The sequence below is a fragment of the Scomber japonicus genome, chromosome 18 (assembly GCF_027409825.1).
Source record: "Scomber japonicus isolate fScoJap1 chromosome 18, fScoJap1.pri, whole genome shotgun sequence".
NCBI classification, from domain to species: Eukaryota; Metazoa; Chordata; class Actinopteri; order Scombriformes; family Scombridae; genus Scomber; species Scomber japonicus.
Genome location: NC_070595.1, coordinates 25,184,403 through 25,206,589, shown reverse-complemented (window position 1 = coordinate 25,206,589; position 22,187 = coordinate 25,184,403). Strand labels below are relative to the sequence as shown.

Sequence of the window (22,187 nt, the reverse complement as noted above, 5' to 3'; positions counted from 1 at the left end):
GGGAGGAAGAAGGAAGGAAAGGAGGGAGGGAGGAAGGAGGAAGGGAGGAAGGAAGGTAGGAAGGAAGGTAGGAAGGACGGACGAAGGAAGATAGGAAGGAAGGGAGGAAGAAGGAAGGAAAGGAGGAAGGAAGAGAGGAAGAAGGAAAGGAAGGACGGGGGGAGGGAAGAAGGAAGGAAGGTAGGAGGGAGGGAGGGAGGGAGGGAGAAAGGAAGGAAAGAAGGACAGAGGAAAGAAGGAAGGGAGGAAGGAAAGGAAGGAAGGAAAGAAGGGGGATGGAGGAAGGAAAGCGAGAGGATGGAAAGAAAGAGAGAAAGAGGGAGGAAGGACAGGAGGGAAGAAAGAACAGTCAAAACAGACGGGGTCAATTTGACCCGGGCCGGGAGGATGACGGGAAGGTTAAGATAACTGAGAGTTGCAGCAGACCTGCAGTTATCTGGGAGTTTGTTTCATGTGGAGAATAAAACCTGAACACTACTTTCCCAGGTTTAGTTTTGAGTCTGGGGTCAGAAAGCAGACCTGTGTTAGACCACCTGAGAGGTCTGGGTGTAGCAGCAGATCAGTGTCAGGCACCAAACTATTCAGTGCTTTTTAAACAGGAGTATTTAAAATCAGAAAGCCAGTGTGAAGATCTGAGAACTGGATAAGATCCACTTAATCTTAATGATGACTAAAGTCTTTGGGTTATAACAAAGCTAAGCCATTTGCTAAACAGCTTATAGACTGTTGCATGGTTTAGTGTCATTTTTTGCAATGAACTGCTTCATCATAGTCTTAATGTACCAGTACTTTGTCTCTTATACTTTGCTTTATCAGTTATTTAGTATTTTCAGTATATGCAGAATGGAAGCAGATTATCATAAAATAACTTTTCACCCTTGACACTGAGTGACACTTTTTAACTTAATAAATAATACCACATTGTAGAAATACTCTGTTTTTATGCAGAATGGCCCAATTTTATATACTGGATTATAATTATCCACACACTAAAGTGCAGCTGGTTCAATTGGGGCTAATTTTAACTACTTGATATTCTGCTGGGCGTCTTAATTCATATATATGTTTATTATTCTGCAGTAATCTGACACTAATCTGATTTTCCAGTAATTTGAGTTGACATGATTTTGCCTGATTAGTGGGTTAAATATCTGTAAATATGTCCATGTGGCCATCTGCAGCAAATATTTAAATAACAGAAAACAGCGAGACATTAAAGATGTCAGCTGAGTTAACAGATGGATGAATGATCTGTTTGCTTAATTAATGAAACACCAACGTCTCAACATGCAAGATTCAATTTGCAGCAAGAGATAAATTCCTCTTGTATTGACATTTACAAGACATTTTGACATGTTTGACTAATCAAATGCATGAGAGGAAGGTAGGATTCAACAATTAACGTCATGAAACAAGCCTCAGGTCTGTTGTTTAGATGTACTCACATCATTTCCTACTTTAATTGGACTATTTTCCAGTAGATTTGAACTTTTAGTGGTTTTCTTATTGCATCAGGCTTCAGCTATATATATAAAACCCTGTGTCTGTGTTATATCCTATTTATAGTTGGTGTCATTTTAAATTTTGTGTTTCTACATGGCCAGGTTTTATTGTGCCTTTTATTTTGTGAATATTTAAACAACTGTGCTCCATGTCGCTTGTTTTACGACAGAATAAAACCAAACCAAACCAGATCTTTATGTTTAAGGGATGTAAAACTTGACCTTTATATAGTTGCGCTCGCATGGAATAAATGTAGTAAATGGTTTATTTTTACTGTAACTGTGCTGGCAGCCACGTGGAAGAACACAGTCATCTTTCTGAGCTGCTCAAGCCTGAAGAAACATAACCTTTCCAGCCTGCGTGACCCCTCGGTGAGGGGAAGACGCCAGCAGCATGTCAACCAGGAGGACTTATGGGAGCTTGGTATAACATCCACAAACATCGGATGTGAAAGAGAGAGCGAGAGGAATGGCATCGCTTTCCCTGAAGCGTGCTGGACTGCGTTTCTATCAAGTGTGGGTGAGTTGAGAAGAGTTGTGAGGACAAACTTTTAATCCTCCTGATGTCCTCGAGTTAAGGAAGGAAGGGAGGAAGAAGGAAGGAAAGGAGGGAGGAAGAAGGAAAGAAAGGAGGGAGCGAGGAAGAAAGGAAGGAAGGAAGGAAGGAAAGGTGGGAGGAAGGAAGGGAGGAAGAAGGAAGGAGTGAAGAAAAGAAGAATGGAAGGGAGGAAGGGAGGAAGGAAAGGAGGGAGGAAAAAAGGGAGGAAGGAAAAAAGGGAGGAAAGGAAGGAAGAAGGAAAGAAAGGAGGAAAGAAGGAGGGAGAGAAGAAAAGAAGGATGGAGGAAGGAAGAAAGGGAGAAAGGAAGGAAGGAGGAAGGGAAGGAAGGAAGGACAGAAGGAAGGAAGAAAGGAAGGGAGGGAGGAAAGGAAAGAAAGAAGGGAGGAAGGAAAGGAGGGAGGAAGGACAGACAGAAGGAAGGAAGGAAGGAAAGAAGGAAGGAAGGAAGGAAGGAACAGTCAAAACAGACGGGGTCAATTTGACCCGGGAGGACAACAGGAAGGTTAAAAAAAAAGTTAGTTTTTCAAGGCATTGCTCTTCCTTCATCGGGGGACCGTGATTAAAAATCTAAATATATACTGAGTCACTATTATGTTTAACACAATTACTTGACCAAAGCCACTAAGACCAGAAAATGTGATAATTGAGTGGGCATGCAGAAATGAATGAATAGGACCCTACTGAGGCTTAGGATCCAATTACAGAGCAGATTTCAGTATTCAGCAGCAAGTCTGTATGACTTCAAAAGAAAGCATACATACATTATTAGTGTGTGTGTGTGTGTCTATCTGTGTATGTGTATGTGTGTGTGTGTGTGTGTGTGTGCATAATGCTGAATAGCAGATGAACGGAGAGATTTGGCAGCATGGATGGGGACAGACTGAAGGTCATGCAGCTTTCATTGGAAATTGGTAGAGCAGAAAGACGCTGATGACAGATCACTTCATCTGTCTTTCTCTACCCCTTGCTTCCCTGATCTTCTCCATAAAGGAACACAGCAGGTGAGACAAGATGAAAGAAAAGCCTTGTGGAATAATGCCAGGCTCATCAAGGCATTAAGAGGAATTACTGAGGAAAGATTAGAGGACAGGAGACGTTTGGAGGATTGGGGAAATGGGAGGGAGGGAGGGAGGGAGAGAGGGAATGCTACCCTACAAATAAAGTCATCTTCAAATCTATAAGATGTGCGAGCACCGAGAAGTAACCTTGAAGTGGAGTGAGATATCAGGCTGGCAGCGGTTGGGTGGGCTGATTGGGAGATATGCCGGCTCCCTGGCTCCGCTGTGGAGGTTAAACCCCCGCAGAGGCCTGTCCACGCTCAGCGGGATCAACAGGAAAACCCCAGAGAGATAAACAGATACTCAAAAAGATTGATGACTTGACACCGCAGCAATAGAGACATGGAAGAGATGGAGTGGGATGCAAGGGAGAGGTGTCAGGCATTAAATATTTAAGGGCACGGGGACCATAAAAAAGAGACACCTCATCCATCAGGTCGGGGGGTGAATATCACGATGAAGTTGCCATTTCTCAGAAGGAGTACGAGCAAAATGTGTCAGAGGTAACAGAGCTGGGTGTATAACTTCAAAAGCGTCTTCAGCGAGGTAAATCTGTGTTGGATTTTTGTTGGGATCCACATCAAAGACGAGGTACAAAACATGAGATTTGTCCTTCTGAGCACATGTTTAAAGGAGGGAAGGGGCTCAGCGGGATCCGGCCAAAGGTCAACACTGGATCTGCCGATTCTCCACGGAGGCTGTTTGCATTGGATGGTGGTGAGGTGGGGACTTTTTTTCCCCTACCACAGATTCCCAGCTCAGTGGGACAGAGCTATATTATCTGTGCGATCAGGTTCGAAGCATCCCACTGAGGCAGCAAGATCAGAAGAGACAGAGGAGGAGGGGGAGAGAGAGAGAGAGAGAGAGAGAGAGAGAGAGAGAGAGAGAGAGAGAGAGAGAGAGAGAGAGAGAGAGAGAGAGAGAGAGAGAGAGAGAGAGAGAGAGAGAGAGGAGAGAGAGAGAGAGAGAGAGAGAGAGAGAGAGGAGAGAGGGGAGAGAGAGAGAGAGAGAGAGAGAGAGAGAGAGAGGAGAGAGAGAGAGAGAGAGAGAGACGGAGAGAGAGAGAGAGAGAGAGAGAGAGAGAGAGAGAGAGAGAGAGAGGGAGAGAGGGATAGAGAGAGAGAGAGAGAGAGAGAGAAAAGAGAGAGAGAGAGAGAGAGATCGAGCGAAGGCAGCGTGGGCCCAGACTCATCCCTCTGGCTCCTGTCATGTGTCAAGACTCTCTACGGATGATGCATGTGTGATGGAGATGGAGGACGGGGGGGAAAAAATAAAACACATGTAGACTCAGATGATGTAAGTTTTGAAAGAGGGATTCTCGGGAAAGGAAGAATTAAGAAGTCTAATAAGAGAAGAAATGTGTGTTTATTCAATCATGTTTTACTCATTTTGTATATGTGTCAAATCATTTATAAAACAGTTAATCACATCAGCTCTTTAGAGTTGAAACATTTCATGCTAATTTCAATATTTCCGTCGCGGTGACTAAATAAACCTTTGATGGTACTAATTCCTTAAGGAGAAGTCAAAGAGCACAGGCTAGGGATGCCAAATGTTACATAATGGCAGAAATCAAACAGCCATAAATAAAACCAAGATGGGCTTTTACATTTTTGGGACTTGTACAGCATTTCACACTTTACAACTGTGGCTGCCAGAGGAGGGATTACTAACAATTTGGGCCGAGCGACGGTGTTGTCTGAGTTGTGGAAGCTATTATGAAATGGAAAACACTGAGCTTGGATTAGAAAACATCCAAAAGAAACAAGAAGGAGGCGAAAGCTTTTCAATATAAGAAGCGTGTACCTGTAGTAATGAGAAAGAGAGAGAGAGAGAGAGAGAGTGAGAGAGAGAGAGAGTGGGAGAGGGAGAGAAGAGAAAGCATGGTGAGACAGGTGCGTGGTGTTGTGTAAGCAGAGAAAGGAGAAAGACAGACAGAAATATGAGCTCCAAAATTGCAGAAGAGGCAGTGAAGGGGATTCAGTAAAGCGATGGCACAAGTGCAGACCGAAACCATAATCGCCCCTCGGGATGGGGGGGAAGAGGCTCATCATGCTCTTTGATGACATGATTAATGGGCAAGTGAAAAACTGGCAGAATCCAAGGTGAGGAAGGATGTTTGGCAGGGTGCTGACTTCCAGGGATGGTCAGCGCGAGGATACCTCAACAACATCAAATAAACAACATAGGAAACACATAATCGAGTGGTAACGAGAGTCAGCGACATGCAATAAATCAAATTCTACCTTCCCAAGCTGTCACACACTATGAATGGAATATAAACATTTGAATAATACATGCATTGCTCATCTGTGTCTGTAGTTGACATGATTATATGTGTCATCTAAAGGTGAAGCTTTTACAGATTACAATACATAGAGAAGTTAAAGATAAGGAGCCATGTGTTCGGAGGCCGCATGGCAATCAGCGGTCAAGTCTGGAGAGTTAGGGTTAGGGGTTAGGGTTAAGATAGGACATCAGATCAAAAGAGTTACAAAAAACCCTAACCCTAACCCCTAACCCTAACCCAAGTCTAAAGAGTTAGGGTTAGGGGTTAGGATTAATATAGGACATCAGATCAATAGAGTTATAAAAAACCCTAACCCTAACCCCTAACCCCTTACCCTAACCCAAGTCTAGAGAGTTAGGGTTAGGGGTTAGGGTTAAGATAGGACATTGGATCAAAAGAGTTACAAAAAACCCTAACCCCTAACTCTAACCCAAGTCTAGAGAGTTAGGGTTAGGGGTTAAGGTTAAGATAGGACATCAGATCAAAAGACCCTAACCCTAACCCAAGTCTAGAGAACCCTAACCCAAGTCTAGAGAACCCTAACCCCTAACCCTTCCACCTTTTAAATGCAACTTACTCGTACTTTATCTGATGTAGAAAAAGAAAAAGTTGTAAAAAGACAAACAGATGGTGCTTTCACTCTCCTTCCACATGCTTTTAATATCCCTCCCAGACGCTCAGGTGAGGATGGCTTTCTCTTACCTGCTTTCCTCGGTACGGGCATGATTCCCTTTAGGTGCTGGCGGTGTTGATTGAAATCAACCTGACGGGTCTTGTGATATAGTGCCTGTGCGCCTCCGGAGGATCGCTCTTATTAACTTCTAAATGAGTGGGGAGGGGGTGGAGAGGGAGGAGGATGGGGGGGAGGGGGGGGGGCTGCAATGAGCAAGTAGGAGGGAATATGCATACGTTTCGGTTGGATGTGACAGTTACCCCCAAAGGGATGATCCTGTCATATGAAACTTCTGATCCTTTCTAGGGAGGAGATGGAGACAAGCACATACCAAGTATATCCCAAGTATGCATGCTCATTTACATACACATGGACCGAGCATGTGTGTGTGTGTGTGTGTGTGTGTGTGTGTGTGTGTGAGGTACATACCACGGATCTAACAAACACATTCATCACTCCTCAAAGCTTTTAAGATGAATGGAAAGATGATTTTGTGACCATCTCTGACATATTGATGCTCAGATTCTCACATCTTAAATTGACCCTGACTCAAAGTATAAGTGTTTGTTTCCGTCTAAAGAGTGAGTGACTGTGTGGGAAGTCAGTATTTAAGATGGCAACCAGCTACTCACTGGAGAGCTGTCGTCAATCCCACATCCCATCAATCAGTGGCTGCAGTCAGTGCACTCTGGCAATGAACTTGGGGCAAAGTGTGTGCCGGACCGTCGGTGTGGTCAGAGCTTTGAAAATAACTGCTTGTAGCGGTCGACTGTGTTGCTGACATTACTGCTTTTTATTGGACATAGATTAAGTAGTAAGGAGAACTATATAGGCTGTCATCTGTACAATATGTTGGCTTCAATCTCCCACATTTTATATCTGAACAGTTCTTATAGTTAATGTAATAGACCAGTAAAGCCTGAGTATAATAGTAAATGTGCTCAATTCACTTCATTCAAACCACTTATATTTCACTTGTCTCCTCATGTCTGTGTTTATGTCTGTCTCTGCTTTGCCATAAATGAATATGAAGCCATTATAGAGCTGGAATCATCAGCCGATTAATTGATTAATTGATTGATGGTCAGCTGTTAGCTAAAATGCTAAATATGCTGCTTTTATTTGTGTTAAGTAATAGTACATTTAGGATTCAACGTCATTGGAAAAAACAAGCATAGGCATCACCTTGAGTTTAAAGGATAGGTTCACTATTTTCAAGTTTGTCTTAATTCAACAATCAGGCACCCAAATGAACATAGAAACAGGTTTTACTCACTATAATCATTCCTTCTGTTCATACTGACTATTAATAGATCCACTTTAATATAATCATAGATCTGTGATCTGACTTAGTCAAATAAAATGGATATCTTTCATAGTTACAGTCCTTTTAGTCTTTAGCTGCAGTAGAAGGATCAAACAAAAGGAGAGAAGTTGGCATTAAAAAGACTTTGAAAGATGTCTACTTGATTTGACTAATATGGACAACTGATGTATCATATTAGCTTCAAACAAACTTTTAAATACATTTTTGCACAGAAGAAAGTCTGCAGATTCTGTCCCACATCACTTACATTGAAGGTCTATTATGCTATTATCTTCTAATGGTCAATATGAACAGGAGGAATGATTACAACAATAAAAGCGTGTCATTTGGGAACCTGACTTAAACAATTGTGAACATATCCTTTAAGGACTTGTGATGAGCCATTTACTGACATTTTACAGATTTTTAAAAAAGTAATAAATTAATTGAGAAATAATTGTCAGTAGCAGCTCTACAATTAACAGCCTCACATTTATAAATCTGCACATTAGTATTATAATAATCTGAAACTTATGGTTATAATGGGGAAAATGTGAAAAGGGACTGATTTCATGTTCGGAGTTGCAGGCAGTAAGACATAATCTATTAAAGTGTATATAATTAATAATATATATAATCTGCTGTTCATGAAATGTCTCTCGCCTTCTAACAAAAAATGGATCAGCTCATGTCTGCAAGCTGCAAACTAAAAGACAGACAGACGGAGGGGTGCTTCTCTCTCTCATTTTCTTGTTATCAGCAACCAAAGACATTAATAAACATTCTGCTAAATGAAAAGAGTTCAGATAAAGTTTAAATGCTGATATTTAGTACAGTAGTATTCCCTTATAGACAGTAAGCTACTCCATCCTCTCTCTCTCATGAGCTTGCCTGGAGGGGTTTTCCTTAATTGGTACGGCTTAATTGATAAAACTTAATAGGAAATAACTCTCTGTCACGTTAAAGCGAGCTATTAGAAAAAAGAATTTTAATGAAGTGTAAGTGCCTGCTTAGCTAGCGCCGGCTTTTATAATACCAGATATGCTCGGTGTGAGGCATGAAAACAAATTTCAACACCTGCTGCTTACTCGCTGTCAGTGAGAGGGCTTAAATAGTATTGTGTCGTGACCTTTGGGTGCGTATAGAGGCGCTATGCACAACATCATACAGTCCACCACCACTATGTTATATTCCAGTGTACATTACTGGCCGAGCTCCAGCGTTAAATGTCCTATCGTGTTACTTCATTACATGTTAACATGATGGTGAAACGTACAGCACGATTAGGAGCAGAGGGATAGAATAAGTGTGAGGCTGTAATCTCTGAGGGCTCGATGGGGATGGGATGCTTTTCGGGGGAACGTTGAAACTTCTCTGTAGTTTTCTTGGCTCTCCTCTGATTGACATGGCAGCTGTTTCCTCCTTCTCATTTCTCTCTCTCTCTCTCTCTCTCTCTCTCTCTCTCTCTCTCTCTCTCTCTCTCTCTCTCTCTCTGTTGGTGTTTTTCTCCACGTGTGTATTTGGCTCCTGAACATTGTGAAGTGTGTTTATCCCTAAAGAGGATTTAACGCTTTAAAGCAAAATGCTGTTTTATTGTTTAATGTGAATCATTTCTCTCCTTATGAAATCACTCGTATGAAAGCTCTGAGAGGTAATGTTAGCCATTTGTAGTATTTTACAGGAGTAAGAGATAAGAACATAGATTTTAGTTACAGATCATCCATTTTTTAGTTCTTATATTTAATCTTATAGAGAAGTACAGTTTGAGATGTGCTCAATTCACTTCATTAAAACCACCTATAGTTCACTTGTCTCCTCATGTCTGTGTTTATGTCTGTCTCTACCTTTAATAATAAATTAATATGAAGCCATTATAGAGCTGGAATCATCAGCCGATTCATTGATTCATTGATAGACAGAAAAATTGATGGTCAGCTGTTAGCTAAAATGCTAAAATATGCTTTTCTTTGTGTCAAGTATGACATCACCTTGAGCTTAAAGGATAGATTCACTATTTTCAAGTTTGTCTTAATACAACAATCAGGCTCCCAAATGAACATAGAAACAGGTTTTACTCACTATACTCAATTCCTTCTGTTCATACTGACTATTAATATTCATTTAGCACATTTAGCATTCATCATCATTGTAAAAAAACAAGCATAGACATCTCTACTAAAACATGTTATGGTTATAGTGTCCAGATTTACAGTGTGAAAACGACAGGCCAAAATCAACTGCCCCCCTCTTTATGGTTTGAGTGCAACATAATCCTCATAACTGCTCCTAAATCACAAGATGCCACAAGAGGGTGGAGGTGGGGGGTGGGGGGTGGGGTGGGTTGGGGTCCTGCCTAATACATGGTGTCAGGCTGACATCGGTGGTCTCTAAGTGACAGGGAGTCATGAGATTTATGAGTTAGCGCTGCAGTCTTTTTCATGTATGTGATCTCCTCTCTGTCTCCGTCCACATACAAGCTCCCGCATCAGGTTTTCTTCTTCAGTCAGTCTCCCTGAAACCTAATATCCTCTTTAAAAGTCATGTGGACGTTCACATATCTTGTCAATTACTGTAGCCGTTTACATGTTTGCATTTTTGTTTTATTGCAGCCGCACAAAACTTGAAATGATTTACAGCCCTGGCAGCGTTTCAGTGTGTGTATTATCAGGAAGCATACTCCACACCTGCCGATAGCAATGTCTATTTTTCTTCTTCTCTGTGAGCCAAAGCCGCAGTGACAGGAAGTTAAATCCATTTTGTTTCATTGATTTTGAGAAATATTGCTTCTAATAATGCTGAGCGTATGAATAAAGCTACAAACTACTTTAAAGTCCAACTCTGTGTTTTTCATCATGTTACTTGTCTGTGATGATTGAGCTTCACTCTGCAGAGTTTGACACTAGAAGGCTGTTTTCACATTTATCTGCTGAAAGAGAGAACGTTTCTCGTTGCTCACATTAAGTCTGAGTTTAAGTCGTGTATCTGTGAGCATGATTTTTGGGCTCAGTATGTAACTTCAAGCCTCCAGTGCACATTAAGATGCTGCATCCAAAACTCCACACTAACATGTCATTTAGCTCCTGTTGTCTTCCTGGGTCAAATTGACCCCGTCTGTTATGACTGTTCCTTCTTTCCTCCCTTCCTTTCCTTCCCTTCCTCCCTCCCGCCTTCTCTCTTTCTTTCCTCCTCCCTACCTTCCTCCCTTCCTTCTTCCTCCCTCCCTTCCATCCTTCCTTCCTTCCTCCTTTCCTTCCTTCTTCCTCCCTTCCATCCTTCCTCCCTTCCTCCTTTCGTTCCTTCCTTCCTTATTCCTTCCTTCCTTCCTCCCTCCCTCCCTCCTTTCTTTCCTTCCTTCTTCCTCCATTCCATCCTTCCTCCCTCCCTCCCTCCCTCCTCATTTCTTTCCTTCCTTCTTCCTCCATTCCATCCTTCCTCCCTCCCTTCCCTCCTTTCTTTCCTTCCTTCTTCCTCCATTCCATCCTTCCTCCCTCCTTCCTTCCTCCCTCCCTCCCTCCCTCCTTTCTTTCCTTCCTTCTTCCTCCATTCCATCCTTCCTCCCTCCCTTCCCTCCTTCTTCCTCCCTTCCTCCCTTGACCCGGGAGGACAACAGGAGGGTTAAACAGTATGTGAGACTTTTTTAGTACATCTGAAAGTGTAGTATGAGACCAATAGTATGTGAAGTTTCTACTATTTCTGTGGAGATATTACAAAAGCATGTTGAATGATAGTAAACATATTAAATATTTAGTTCCTAGTATGAGCTTTCAGACACAGCTTCAGTGTCTTTCACTTTTCAGTGAAATAGGAGACAAGCTGTTCATTTGTATATTCATATATTCTGTTTTAAATGAAGGAGATGTCATTTCTAGATAACTTTGGGAAAACACATCAGAACATTAATTATTATTCAGAGCTGATTCTTAAAACATGAGAGAAGGGCATGTATTTGTTTTTTCATGACAAACTTTTTCCTTTTTCTTTTTTTTAACTATTGCAATCTTGTCACTTATCAGTCTGTACTCACTGGAGGAGTTACAGTTGATGATAAAGATATTAATAAACACTTAGATCTGCTTACAACTACAGCATAGTGCATTAAATGGTAGTAGTTTAACCCTCCTGTTGTCCTCGAGTCAAGGAAGGAAAGGAGGAAGAAGGAAGGAAGGAAAGGAGGAAGGAAAGGAGGACAAAGGAAGGAAGGGATGAAGGGAGGAAGAAGGAAGGAAGGAAGGAAAGGAGGAAGAAGGAAGGGAGGAATAAAGAAGGAAGGGAGGAAGGAAGGAAGGAACGAAGGAAGGAAAGGAGGAAGAAGGAAGGGAGGAATAAAGAAGGAAGGGAGGAAGAAGGAAGGGAGGGAGGAAGAAGGAAGGAAGAAGGAAGGAAGGAAGGAAGAAGGAAGGAAGAAGGAAGGAAAGGAGGAAGAAGGGAGGGAGGAAGAAGGAAGGAAGAAGGAAGGAAGAAGGAAGGAAGGAAAGAAGGGAGGAAGGAAGAAGGAAGGAAGGAAAGAAGGGAGGAAGGAAGGAGGGACGGGAGGGAAGGAAAGAAGAGAGGAAAGGAAAGAAAGAAGGGAGGAAGGAAGGAAAGAAGGACAGAGGAAAGGAGGAAGTTAGGGGGAGGAGCAGAGGAAAGGAGGAAGTTAGGGGGAGGAAAGAAAGAGAGAAGGAGGGAGGGAGGAAAGAGAGGAAGGAATAAAGGAAGGAAGGAAAGAAAGAGAGAAAGAGGGAGGAAGGAAGGAAGGAACAGTCAAAACAGATGGGGTCAATTTGACCTGGGAGGACGACAGGAAGGTTAATAGTGGGACTAAAGCATTTTAGGCTCCAGCAGTAATTCATAGTGTAAATGATTGAATATTATCACATTCAGTTGCAGCTTTTAAAAAAAAACATATTGCTCGTATTAATCAGTTATTATTTCATATTATAATTTATTGTTTTGTAACTTTTTTCTATTTTCATGCATGTGTTATATCTGACATGCACATTTTCCCTATTAGTTATGCAGGTGTTGAGAGCAGCATATGTTCATGTGTGTGACCTCCGTGTAACTGCAAACACACACGATTCATCTCCCAAACATCACAACAATCATGTGTCTCAGTGTCAGTGAGACCTCCCCAACCCCCGACCCCCTTTCCCCCCCACCCCCCCAGCTTCCTGGTACATGGACATACATCACGCTCCATGCTGATAGGCCTCCTGTGATTCATTAGTGTTTACGCTGAAAGTAAAACACACAGCTGAGATTGTGTTTTCAAAGTGGAAAAAGGATCTGGGGGTTGGTGGAGGGTTTTGGGGGAGTTGGGGGGGGGGGTTAGGGTTAGGATGGGAAGGAATATATTTTAAGGCATGTTTAATCACAGCTCATCCTGCTGGTGAAACATGGAGGATCACCGGCTCCTCTCTCTCTCTCGTCTAGCGTCTGACCTCTGCCTCCGCCTGACAGAAGCAGATATCTTTACAATCACATGACTGACTGAAGTCCAATAATATCACAAAACACACTTTTACCTCAGAGGGTTTTACAGACTGTACGGCAAATTAGCATCACTTATAGTTAGATGCTTGATTTTGAATTATCAATCAATCAATCAATCAGACTTTATTTGTATAGCACTTTTCGACCAGGGTGATATAACACTAAGTGCTTTACATATTAAAACACACACACTCAACAAAACCTGACAATCAAGAATCTGAGGAAAGACCAGAGGTACAATGGAAATGTAAAAATTAAGAATACCCAAATACAACAGAAGACAATAAAATATAAATACCTAAAATATACATAATAAATAAATAATGAAATAAAGTAACTTGAGTGTGAGGAGGGGGTGTTAAAAGGAAAATAAAAATAAAAAAGGAAATAAAATATTAAAACAACTAAAGAGGAAACGTAATGAAGTAAGACTAGATATAAAGGATGGGAAATAAAAACTAAACAGGCTAAAACATTAAAAAAAAATTAGAGACAGATGAATAAATACAATAAAGTTAAATTAAAAGCCAGATTAAAAAAGTACGTTTTAAGTTATCAACACTGTCTGCTGGCCTCAGGTCTTCAGGAAGGTTGATCCAGAGATGAAGACCATAGAGATAAAAAGAGTAAAGATAAACTGCCTAAAAAAACTTTAAAGGGGTAAAAAAAGTGGTAGAAACCTGAGGAAGAGCAATGGAGAGGTGCAATAGATGTGTGAAGATACATTTCAGGATACAGCACTGAAAAATGTAACTAAATAGATTAATAATATAATATAATATAATATAATATGATATAATATAATGTGTTGTCTACTGAAGATCTCCTGTTTCCCTCAGCTGTTATTAGCACTTCATCCCTCCTGTTGTACAGCAATAGCACTAGAAGGTGGGAGAAAAGGCAAGAGGGGGGTCTAGTCACAGAAAGGGGGGGAGGGGGGGTATAGTCACAGAGCAGGGGTGGCGCGGGTCCTTCTCAGAAAGACCCCGCCGGCGATTGGACGAGGCCAGAGGGCACCGAAGTGTTGAAGCTGAACGTAGAGCCTCCCAAAATAAGGAGGATATTCTTCACAGTTGGACACCGGGACTAAAAAAAGGCTCGGGGGGGAGGGGGGGGGCTGACTGACACCAGGAAGAGGAGAGGCAATGTTGACACAGGGATTTTGGGACATTCTGTTTCTAAAGCCCCCCGCCCCTTCCTGACTCAGGGGTATAAATACACAGATAGGTGGTAGGATGGTGGAGCCAACACACAGATGTTCACACGAGGACCCCCCCCCCCCCCCCCGAAAATGACCGAAGTGAGGGTCCCAAGCAGACTGTTAGATGTTATTCTCCCTTCTAAGTTTCTAAATCGTCTTTTTTAGGATTTCAGATTTCAGTTGTTGACCTTTGATCTTGCAGTTAAGTAACCAAAATGTATTTACAGTACATATTTGTCTATTGTAATAATGAATTTGGACCAGAATGATAACAGCATTAAATCCCAGCTTGATGTCAGAGAGATGCAGAAAATGATGTTATTCAGTCTGTAATGTATGTATATGTATGTATGTTATGTTTATTAAATGTGCTTTCTGGTCTCACAGGTAATCTGGGCCTGTAGACGTCCGGATGACAGATTCCAGTCCCGGACCTTCTAGCTTCATTGTTGATTTTCATTGTGCTTCTCTCCTCTATCCTTCCTCTACTTCCTCTCCTTCCTCTCTCTCCTCTATCCTTCCTCTCCTTTCCTTCCTTTCTCTCCTCTCCTTCCTCTCTCTCTCTCCTCTCCTTTCTCTCTCTCCTCTATCCTTCCTCTCTCTCCTCTCCTCTATCCTTCCTCTCTCTCCTCTCCTCTTCGTCCTCTCTCTCCTCTCCTTCTTCTCCTTCCTCTCTCCTCTATCCTTCCTCTCTCTCTCTCCTCTCCTTCCTCTCTCTCCTCTATCCTTCCTCTCTCTCCTCTCCTTCCTCTCTCTTCTTCCTCTCCTCTCTCTTCTTCCTCTCCTCTCCTTCCTCTACTTCCTCTCCTTCCTCTCTCTCCTCTCCTTCCTCTCCTTCCTCTCTCTCCTCTCCTTCCTCTCCTTCCTCTCTCTCCTCTCTACCCCAACCGGTCGAGGCAGATGTTCTCCCACTCTGAGTCTGGTTCTGAGGTTTCTTCCTTTTAAAAGGGAGTATTTTCTTGCCACTGTAGCTCATGTGGGAATGTTGTAAAGAGTAAAACAGGAACGCTAGTCATAGAAATCTCCAGTCTGAGTCGGTTCAAGTAATAAATACTTTATTTTCACATTAATATTAAAACGCATTCATCAGCAGGGCACATTATCTTCTCTACACTGTATGAGACGGACGTTAATCTTCCTTAAATAGCGTTATGTACAGCAATTAAAAACTGTTCCAAGAGAGTTATTGTTCAATAAATGTCCACAAAAAAAAAAAAAAAGACAAAAAAGAAAGAAAGGTGTGTTAGCTTGTTGATCATCGGCCACCTCCGTTAGCTGCTCCGCCCCCGGCTCCTCCTCCTGATTGGTCCTGAGCACCGGACATCATCAGGAAGAGAACGAGAGGCACGATGTACATCCACTATAAAAAGGAGAAAAAGAGAGAGAGAGAGAAAAAAAGATATAAATACGACAATATCTTTATTTATAAGATAATATATGAGTGAGATCTTTTCAACAGTTCCAGATTGGTCATCCCAGATTAGGTTAAATTTATTTTTCTGAACAGAAAAGAAGGAAAAGAGAAGTGTAGTAGTGTGTGAGAGACTGTAAAGTGAAGAAGAAAAGTCAGGATCAAACACCAAACACATGCTGAACATCAATCACATCAACTACTGATTTTTTTTTTTTAATTATTGATTTCTTGCAGGTTTAGATTGGAGGCTGCCCAGTGATTCCTCATATCAAACTACACCGAATTAAAGAATATAGTGGAGCTTTCTGAAATGTATTTGGCATTGAACCTGGAAAAGAAAATGTCAAAAAGAGCGGGGCGGAGAAAAAAAAAGGTGGAACACGAGTAGAAAGCAAAAGGAGATAGGAGGAAGGAGAAGAGGGTTGTTTTTTTTGTTAGTCACATTGCTTAGAAGTTAAATACATAACTTTGACGGAGGAGGACAGAACGAGCCACAAGTAAGAAAACAGTACTTGAGTGGGAATCAGCTCTGCTCTCTGCCTCCCCCTGCTGGGGGCTGTGCCGAATTGGAGACCATGAGGAAGATTGCACCTCCAAGAATCAAATACCACTGGAACACAGCACAGTACCGAGTCAACACAATGTCACTGGATGCAGCATACAGCACACAGTCAACACAGCACAGCAGCACAGTGCAAAACAAGCAGAGAGAGGGAGGGGGGGGGGAGAGAGAGAGAGAGAGAGAGAGAGAGAGAGGGAGAGAGAGACAGAGAGAGAGAGACAGAGAGACAGAGAGAGAGAGACAGAGAGAGAGACGGACACGGACAGAGACAGAGAGAGAGAGAGAGAGAGAGAGAGACACAGAGACAGAGAGAGAGAGACAGAGAGACAGAGAGAGAGAGACAGAGAGAGAGACGGACAGAGAGAGAGACGGACACGGACAGAGACAGAGACAGAGACAGAGAGAGAGAGAGAGAGGGAGAGGGAGAGACAGAGAGAGCGAAAGAGACAGAGAGAGAGACGGACAGAGACAGAGAGAGAGAGAGCGAGAGAGACAGAGAGAGAGAGAGAGACAGAGAGAGAGAGAGAGTTCTGAAGAGGCAAGCGATAGGATGCGAGGCCAGGTTCTCTGTGGGAATATTTCCACACTCAGAGCTCGACGTGTTTTACTCCTGACTGCTTGAAATACCAGAAGACAAACAAAAAAATCAAAGCAGTGTTTTTTTTCTACTACTTTAACTCATCAAGATTGATATTGTTAGGGCTGGGCAATTAATCGATAAGATGACACAGTGAAGCTCGGCTCAGGGAGATGGGTCTCAAACTAGAGCTGTGACCATCAGGACAAAAGAAATGGTGGAAAAAGAGGTGATCGCAATGTTAGGGTTTAATCCAATCATAACCATTCTCTGATTCCCGGGAAATTTAATGACGGGAAAATACAAAAAAAGAACCAAAGAACGGCTGGATGTAAACTAATCATAATGTTATAGCAGCCTATTCATCATAATGTTATAATTACAAAATCTCAAAATTGAGAATGTTGAACCATCAAATGAAACAATACAATTATTAGTTGTTGATTAATCTTCTGTCATGAATCAACTAATCGATTTTAAACCACGAGAAGGACTTAAACTGGAACCACTGAAGCACACGACAGCCTGAATCCAAATCTCAACCATTTAGACTCTAATGTTCCAACTTTTCAGCCAGAAATGTTGGCAAATTAAAAAAAAAAAAAAATCATGATGGGTGTGATTGGACTAAAAAGGCATTTTCATTTCTTCCCCCACTACATGGACCATTACAACCATCAGAGGATAATTAGAGACTTCAGAGAGGATCTCTTTAGGCACAGACTGTTGACTCCATCAGCATTACAAGTACTTACGTATTTAGCAAAGAAAGACTTCTGCTCTTGTGGATTCTTCCCTTTCTTCTCTGTTTCTTGTTCCAATCGTTCGAGGAACAGAGCCGTCTCAGGTCTGGAAGAAAGTCTGCAATTAGTACTTAAACATAACCCTCCAAAAACAGAAAAAAAGGAAGAAAAGGTGCAAAGAGACTTGTTCTACCTAATGGGAAATGTTGTGAAGCTGCTATGAAGAGGACAATACTAGAACTCAATTAAATACATTTGAAAAAGCTACAATCATATAAACAGATCAATATATAGGGATGGAGGCAGCATGCTATCATTAGCAATAAAGTTCTATTAGTTAATGAAGACCAGGCCTGAACAATATATTCTTATCGTATCTATATTTAGATATGAACGTGCAAGATATTAATATTGCAAAAAGCAACGATATGGATACTTTTTCATTTAAAAAGGAGTTATTAACATTATAAAGACTCAAAAGTCTGTCACTTAACATATTGTTTACAAACCTTAAATGTAATATACAAAAAAAAAAAAAAAGTACACATACATTACATACATACATTACTTATACTTTATATTACCCTGTCATTTAAAATATTGTTAAAGCATTGTTAAGTTAAGACAGTTATTGGTCTGTTGTGATTAATACACTGTTTTGTTGAGTAACTGCACTATAATTTCCATTTGGTATTATTCAGCTTGCTGCACTTTAAATTTCAAACAAATGTAAAATCATAGTCATATTGTTTCGATATCGAGATATTTGGCTTCAAGATAAGATCATTTGTCCATATCGTGCAGCCTTAGTGGAGACAGGTGAGAAATGAACAGGGATCTTATTAGCAGCGAGTATAAATTAAACTAACTGACCCAGGGGCGTTGACGGGAGCCACGAAGCTGAGTGTGGTGTTGAAAACCTCCAGATCGACCTCATCCTCCACCTCGGTGCCCCTGCAGGCTCCAGGTAACGTCACTATGGAAACGCCGATGAGGTACCCGGAGACGTCGGTGTGGAGGCTGATCACGTCGCTCAGATGGGACTCAACCATGGCACACTGAGGATCAGAGCAGAGGAGAGGTTCGTGTTAGAGTTACCTCATCACCCCCCTCTGAATCAGATGAATGATGGTTTGGTGGCAACTTCTTATGAGATTTTAGCAGGTTTTTTCCCCTCATCTCTTAAATTTAAAGCTATCTTTGTTGCATTTTCCAGAGTTATTCTTTTTCTCTGTCTTTAATATTGTATTAGTGAATATTTTAGCTGTTAAATGCCACCATTTTTGCACACACCAACCTGCTTCTTCAAAACGTCCCCTTTAATGTTTTCCAGTGCTAAGCAACATCTTCTCCTCTTTATATAAAGCTCTAGCATTACACTTCTCTAATCCAGTAAAATGGTTTTTATATTAAAGTGCATTTACTGTAAAATGACTGATATTAGTAGATGAGTGAAATACGTACAGCTCTGACAAACGCTGTGAGGTGTCCTTCCATCTGCCGCTCTGTCTGTCGGTCCGACTGCAGGAAAACACGAGGCACTCTGATTCTGTACAGACCGTCCACGGCTGCCACTTCCTGTAGAGTCCACATACAAATAACATTTAAAAAACAACAACAAATGAATCCTCCTATTTTGGGATTACAGTATATGTTAGTTCACATCCTTTAAACCCTGTGGATCGTAGCTCACCTTCAGTTTGGCTCTGTCCTCCTCTGATAGCTGGTTCTGACTCAGTGAGACGCCCGGCTCCCGTCCAGCTTTTAATATCAGTGCTCCACGTGTCCGAAATTTAGCTACATCATCTGAAACGAGGAGATTGATGGACAGTGAGAACAGGAAAAGACACCGTCAGGGTTTCTGCACACTTCACCGAGTCAAATTTAAGGCTTTTTAAGACATTTTAACAGCACATATAATCCAATTTAATAGCTAATTCACAGCCAAAGTACGACAGATATCAATGAAATCCATTAGCGATGATAATGGCTGGTGTGATTTACCTGGTGCAATGTGAAATGTCAATTTAATTAGAATATATTTCACATTTTTGGCATCAGGACTTCCTGGCAGTGTATAATAATCATTCCCAATAATATCACTAACTACTCATTAATCATGACCTGGATGAAAGCAGCAGTAAAACAATCGATGAATGGATGGATGGATGCATGGATAATGGATGAATGGATGGATGAATGGATGGATAATGGATGGATGGATTAACCAATTACAAAATAAATAAAAAATAAGACCTACATTAAAATTACTGAGGAAATCTAAATCAATTATTTTAAAGTGTTGCTGAGACATATAATAATAATAATAATATAATTATAATAATGCAAAAACAGGATTTTACTGTTGTAGTGGGTTTCTTGCTTCCATCTGTCCTTTCTTTATTTGTTTCTTTCCTGTCCTCTCTTCCTTCCTTCCATCTTGTCGTCCTGTCTTCTCTTCCTTCCTTCCATTCATCCGTCCTTTCTTTTTTGTTCCTGTCTTATCTTCCTTCCATTGGTCTTTCATTCCTTCCTCCCTTCTATCTTGTCTTCCTGTCTTATCTTTCCTTCCTTGCTTCCATCTCTCCTTTCTTTGTTTCCTTCTTTCCTGTCTTTCCATCCATCTGTCTTTCATTCCTTCCATCTTGTCTTTCTTTCTCTTCCTTCCTTTCATCTCTTTAATAATCTAGCCCACATCAGATCATATTGTTCTGTATATGTGACCCTTGAATGAAGATGAGTTTGACCCTCCTGATTTACAATAACGTATCAGCTATATAACATCGTCTAAATAATAATAATAATAATAAAAACATATTTTCTTACCGACTTCAAATGAATGTTCAAGAGGCACAGAGAAGCCGCCGAACTCAGACTCTAATGAATCTCCAACCTGAGAATAAAACACAAAAATCTGCTGTTAGCATTTAGCTTAGCACAAGTAGCGAAATGCTAAGCACCTGGCTAAACAGGTGCAGCTTTTCCGTTTAAGTACAGTCAAACATTGCCGCATAAATCGACGTGATTTCACACTTACCCTTCTGCCGTTGTTGCAGCAGACAAAATTCGTGCATAAAAAGAATAAAACAGCAGAAATAACTGCGATATGAAATGACAGTAGACGAGCCATTTTGACAGCAACGGGTACCGGAAGACAGCGACTACTTCCTGTTCTTCTTCTTCTACTGAGTTTTATTGGCGGTTGTCAACCAGCTTGCAGGCGCATTTACCGCCACCTATTGAAGTGGAGTGTGGGTCAGGCCAGCAGATGTGAAGAATTAAAAACAAAAAACAACTATCTAACACTGAACCCTTTCTGTGAAATATTCTCAAAATCCCTAATATGTCCAATATTCCTTCTTTCAGAAATTTGATAAACTCCGGGCCTTTTGTGGGCCTACATGTTGTTTTGCTTTCTGCATCAGATTGTTAATAAAAATTTGTAGCCTGTATGTTCACATGTGTAATGTTAAACAATATAACTTACACTGTTTGCATATACTAGTTATAGCTTTAGAATAACTGAATAGAAACATTTATCCCATATTAGTCAATGTCCCACATTACCCTAATCCCATCTATTCATTACACTCCAGAAATTCATGCTCAACTGTTTTTCTAGTTTTTTACATTGCATCCAAAGTCTGGTTAGATGCTTATCTAACCTATTTAGTGTTTGGTTGAGTCCTGTGTGTCCTAACCTTAGTCCAGCTATAATAATATATATAATAGTATTGGTACTCAATACTTATAAGGTATCAACTGAAATAAATCGATACCAAGTAGTATTGAAATGTCTATGGTCAAACGATACCTGCAATTGATCCTTTTTGCACCATGGGCTAGAAAATATGACTATATGGATTTACTCATAGCCAATCAATCTTCTATTTAATGCAACATGTGACTGGCCCACTGCCACAGCAGCTACAACCCATCTGTGAGTTAGTTAGTGTAGTTCAGCAGCCAAGACGCCATCTAAACGCTCTAAAGCGTGGCTACACTACACTACTGTTACACTGGATAAAAGCAAGAGCACTAAATGTGTAATCGCTTCACTTTAAGGGTACAGCCCTATCTCTAACTGTCTTTTATATTCTGTTGTATGTTCTCTTCTTACTGTCCTCATCATTTATTGTCCTCATTCTGTCAATTAGTTGCGTCATATTCAGTGATCTTTTAGCTATCCTGTCTGCAAATTCATGACCTATCAATCCCATATGTGCAGGTAAGCAACAAAATTTCACACCTATCCCCAATGGTCTCCCTTGTCTTTTCTTCTTTGGATTTTTATGACACTTGGCACACTTGCATCACTGCCTCCCACTGGGTTTAATCATCCACTGTTGTCCAAATCCATAACGGTCTTCTGATTAGTCCAGTTACCCTCAAAAATCTAAATTACCGGTCCCTCACTCTGTAGCCTTGTAAGCCCTGCCATTCTTTCCTCTTCATATCTCCTGCATGAAGCCAGGACATGCTCCACTGTCTCTTTTCCAGTTGGGTGTTTTCCCGTGATAAAAAGTGTACTATGCAGGTTGCTGTGACCAATTCTTAATCTACTTATAATTACTTCCTCTTTCCTGTTGATTCAACTATTTCTTAACACTTCTACCTTATTGTGTATTCCATGTAAGTGTCTTCCTTTTGTTGCACTATCCCAAACACAGCTGCTATTGTTTTGTTATTTCCCTCCAAACTATGTGTTTCCCCTCTGATTTGGAAAGTTTAATATTAATATTCACATAGTCTCTCCTGACTGCCTCCTTTGCAAACGTGTCTGCTTTTTCATTTCCTGGGCTTCCTGAGTCTGCTGGTATCCACCT

At 41.1% G+C, this 22,187-nt stretch overlaps 2 protein-coding genes across 5 annotated transcripts in view; both read right to left on the bottom strand.

Moving 5' to 3' along the window:
* zgc:195001 (uncharacterized protein LOC567531 homolog) overlaps nucleotides 1-6,134 on the bottom strand; it is a 10,258-nt gene extending 4,124 nt beyond the window's left edge. The window contains exon 1 of the mRNA XM_053338927.1: nucleotides 6,113-6,134. Coding sequence (XP_053194902.1) covers nucleotides 6,113-6,134 — 22 coding nt within the window. The remainder of the gene's footprint in view (nucleotides 1-6,112) is intronic.
* Nucleotides 6,135-15,105: 8,971 nt separating this feature from the next.
* emc10 (ER membrane protein complex subunit 10) lies at nucleotides 15,106-20,517 on the bottom strand. Of its 4 annotated transcripts, none has more exons than XM_053338534.1 (8): nucleotides 20,399-20,517; nucleotides 20,188-20,254; nucleotides 19,055-19,167; nucleotides 18,826-18,939; nucleotides 18,235-18,419; nucleotides 17,374-17,467; nucleotides 15,992-16,089; nucleotides 15,289-15,425 (listed from the first exon to the last, which is right to left on the bottom strand). In XM_053338534.1, exons 1-7 carry the CDS (start codon nucleotides 20,489-20,491, stop codon nucleotides 16,003-16,005), a joined length of 753 nt encoding a protein of 250 aa, XP_053194509.1. In that variant the 5' UTR covers nucleotides 20,492-20,517; the 3' UTR covers nucleotides 15,289-15,425; nucleotides 15,992-16,002. The 4 variants fall into 4 exon arrangements, 3 of the variants coding, with proteins under 3 accessions (XP_053194508.1, XP_053194509.1, XP_053194511.1); XR_008323375.1 differs by having other exon boundaries at nucleotides 15,383-15,425; nucleotides 17,374-17,460; nucleotides 18,227-18,419; XM_053338533.1 differs by lacking the exon at nucleotides 15,992-16,089 and having other exon boundaries at nucleotides 15,106-15,425.
* Between the last annotated feature and the right edge of the window lie 1,670 nt (nucleotides 20,518-22,187).

Excerpts from the sequence above, each read along its gene's own strand:
- emc10 (XM_053338533.1), bottom strand. The coding sequence starts at position 20,491 with ATGGCTCGTCTACTGTCATTTCATATCGCAGTTATTTCTGCTGTTTTA. Across the intron at positions 18,420-18,825 it reads TCACAGCGTTTGTCAGAGCT|TGTGCCATGGTTGAGTCCCA; the intron begins GTACGTATTTCA and ends TCTGATCCTCAG. Across the intron at positions 15,426-17,373 it reads AGTCTTTCTTTGCTAAATAC|TGGATGTACATCGTGCCTCT; the intron begins GTAAGTACTTGT and ends TCCTTTTTATAG.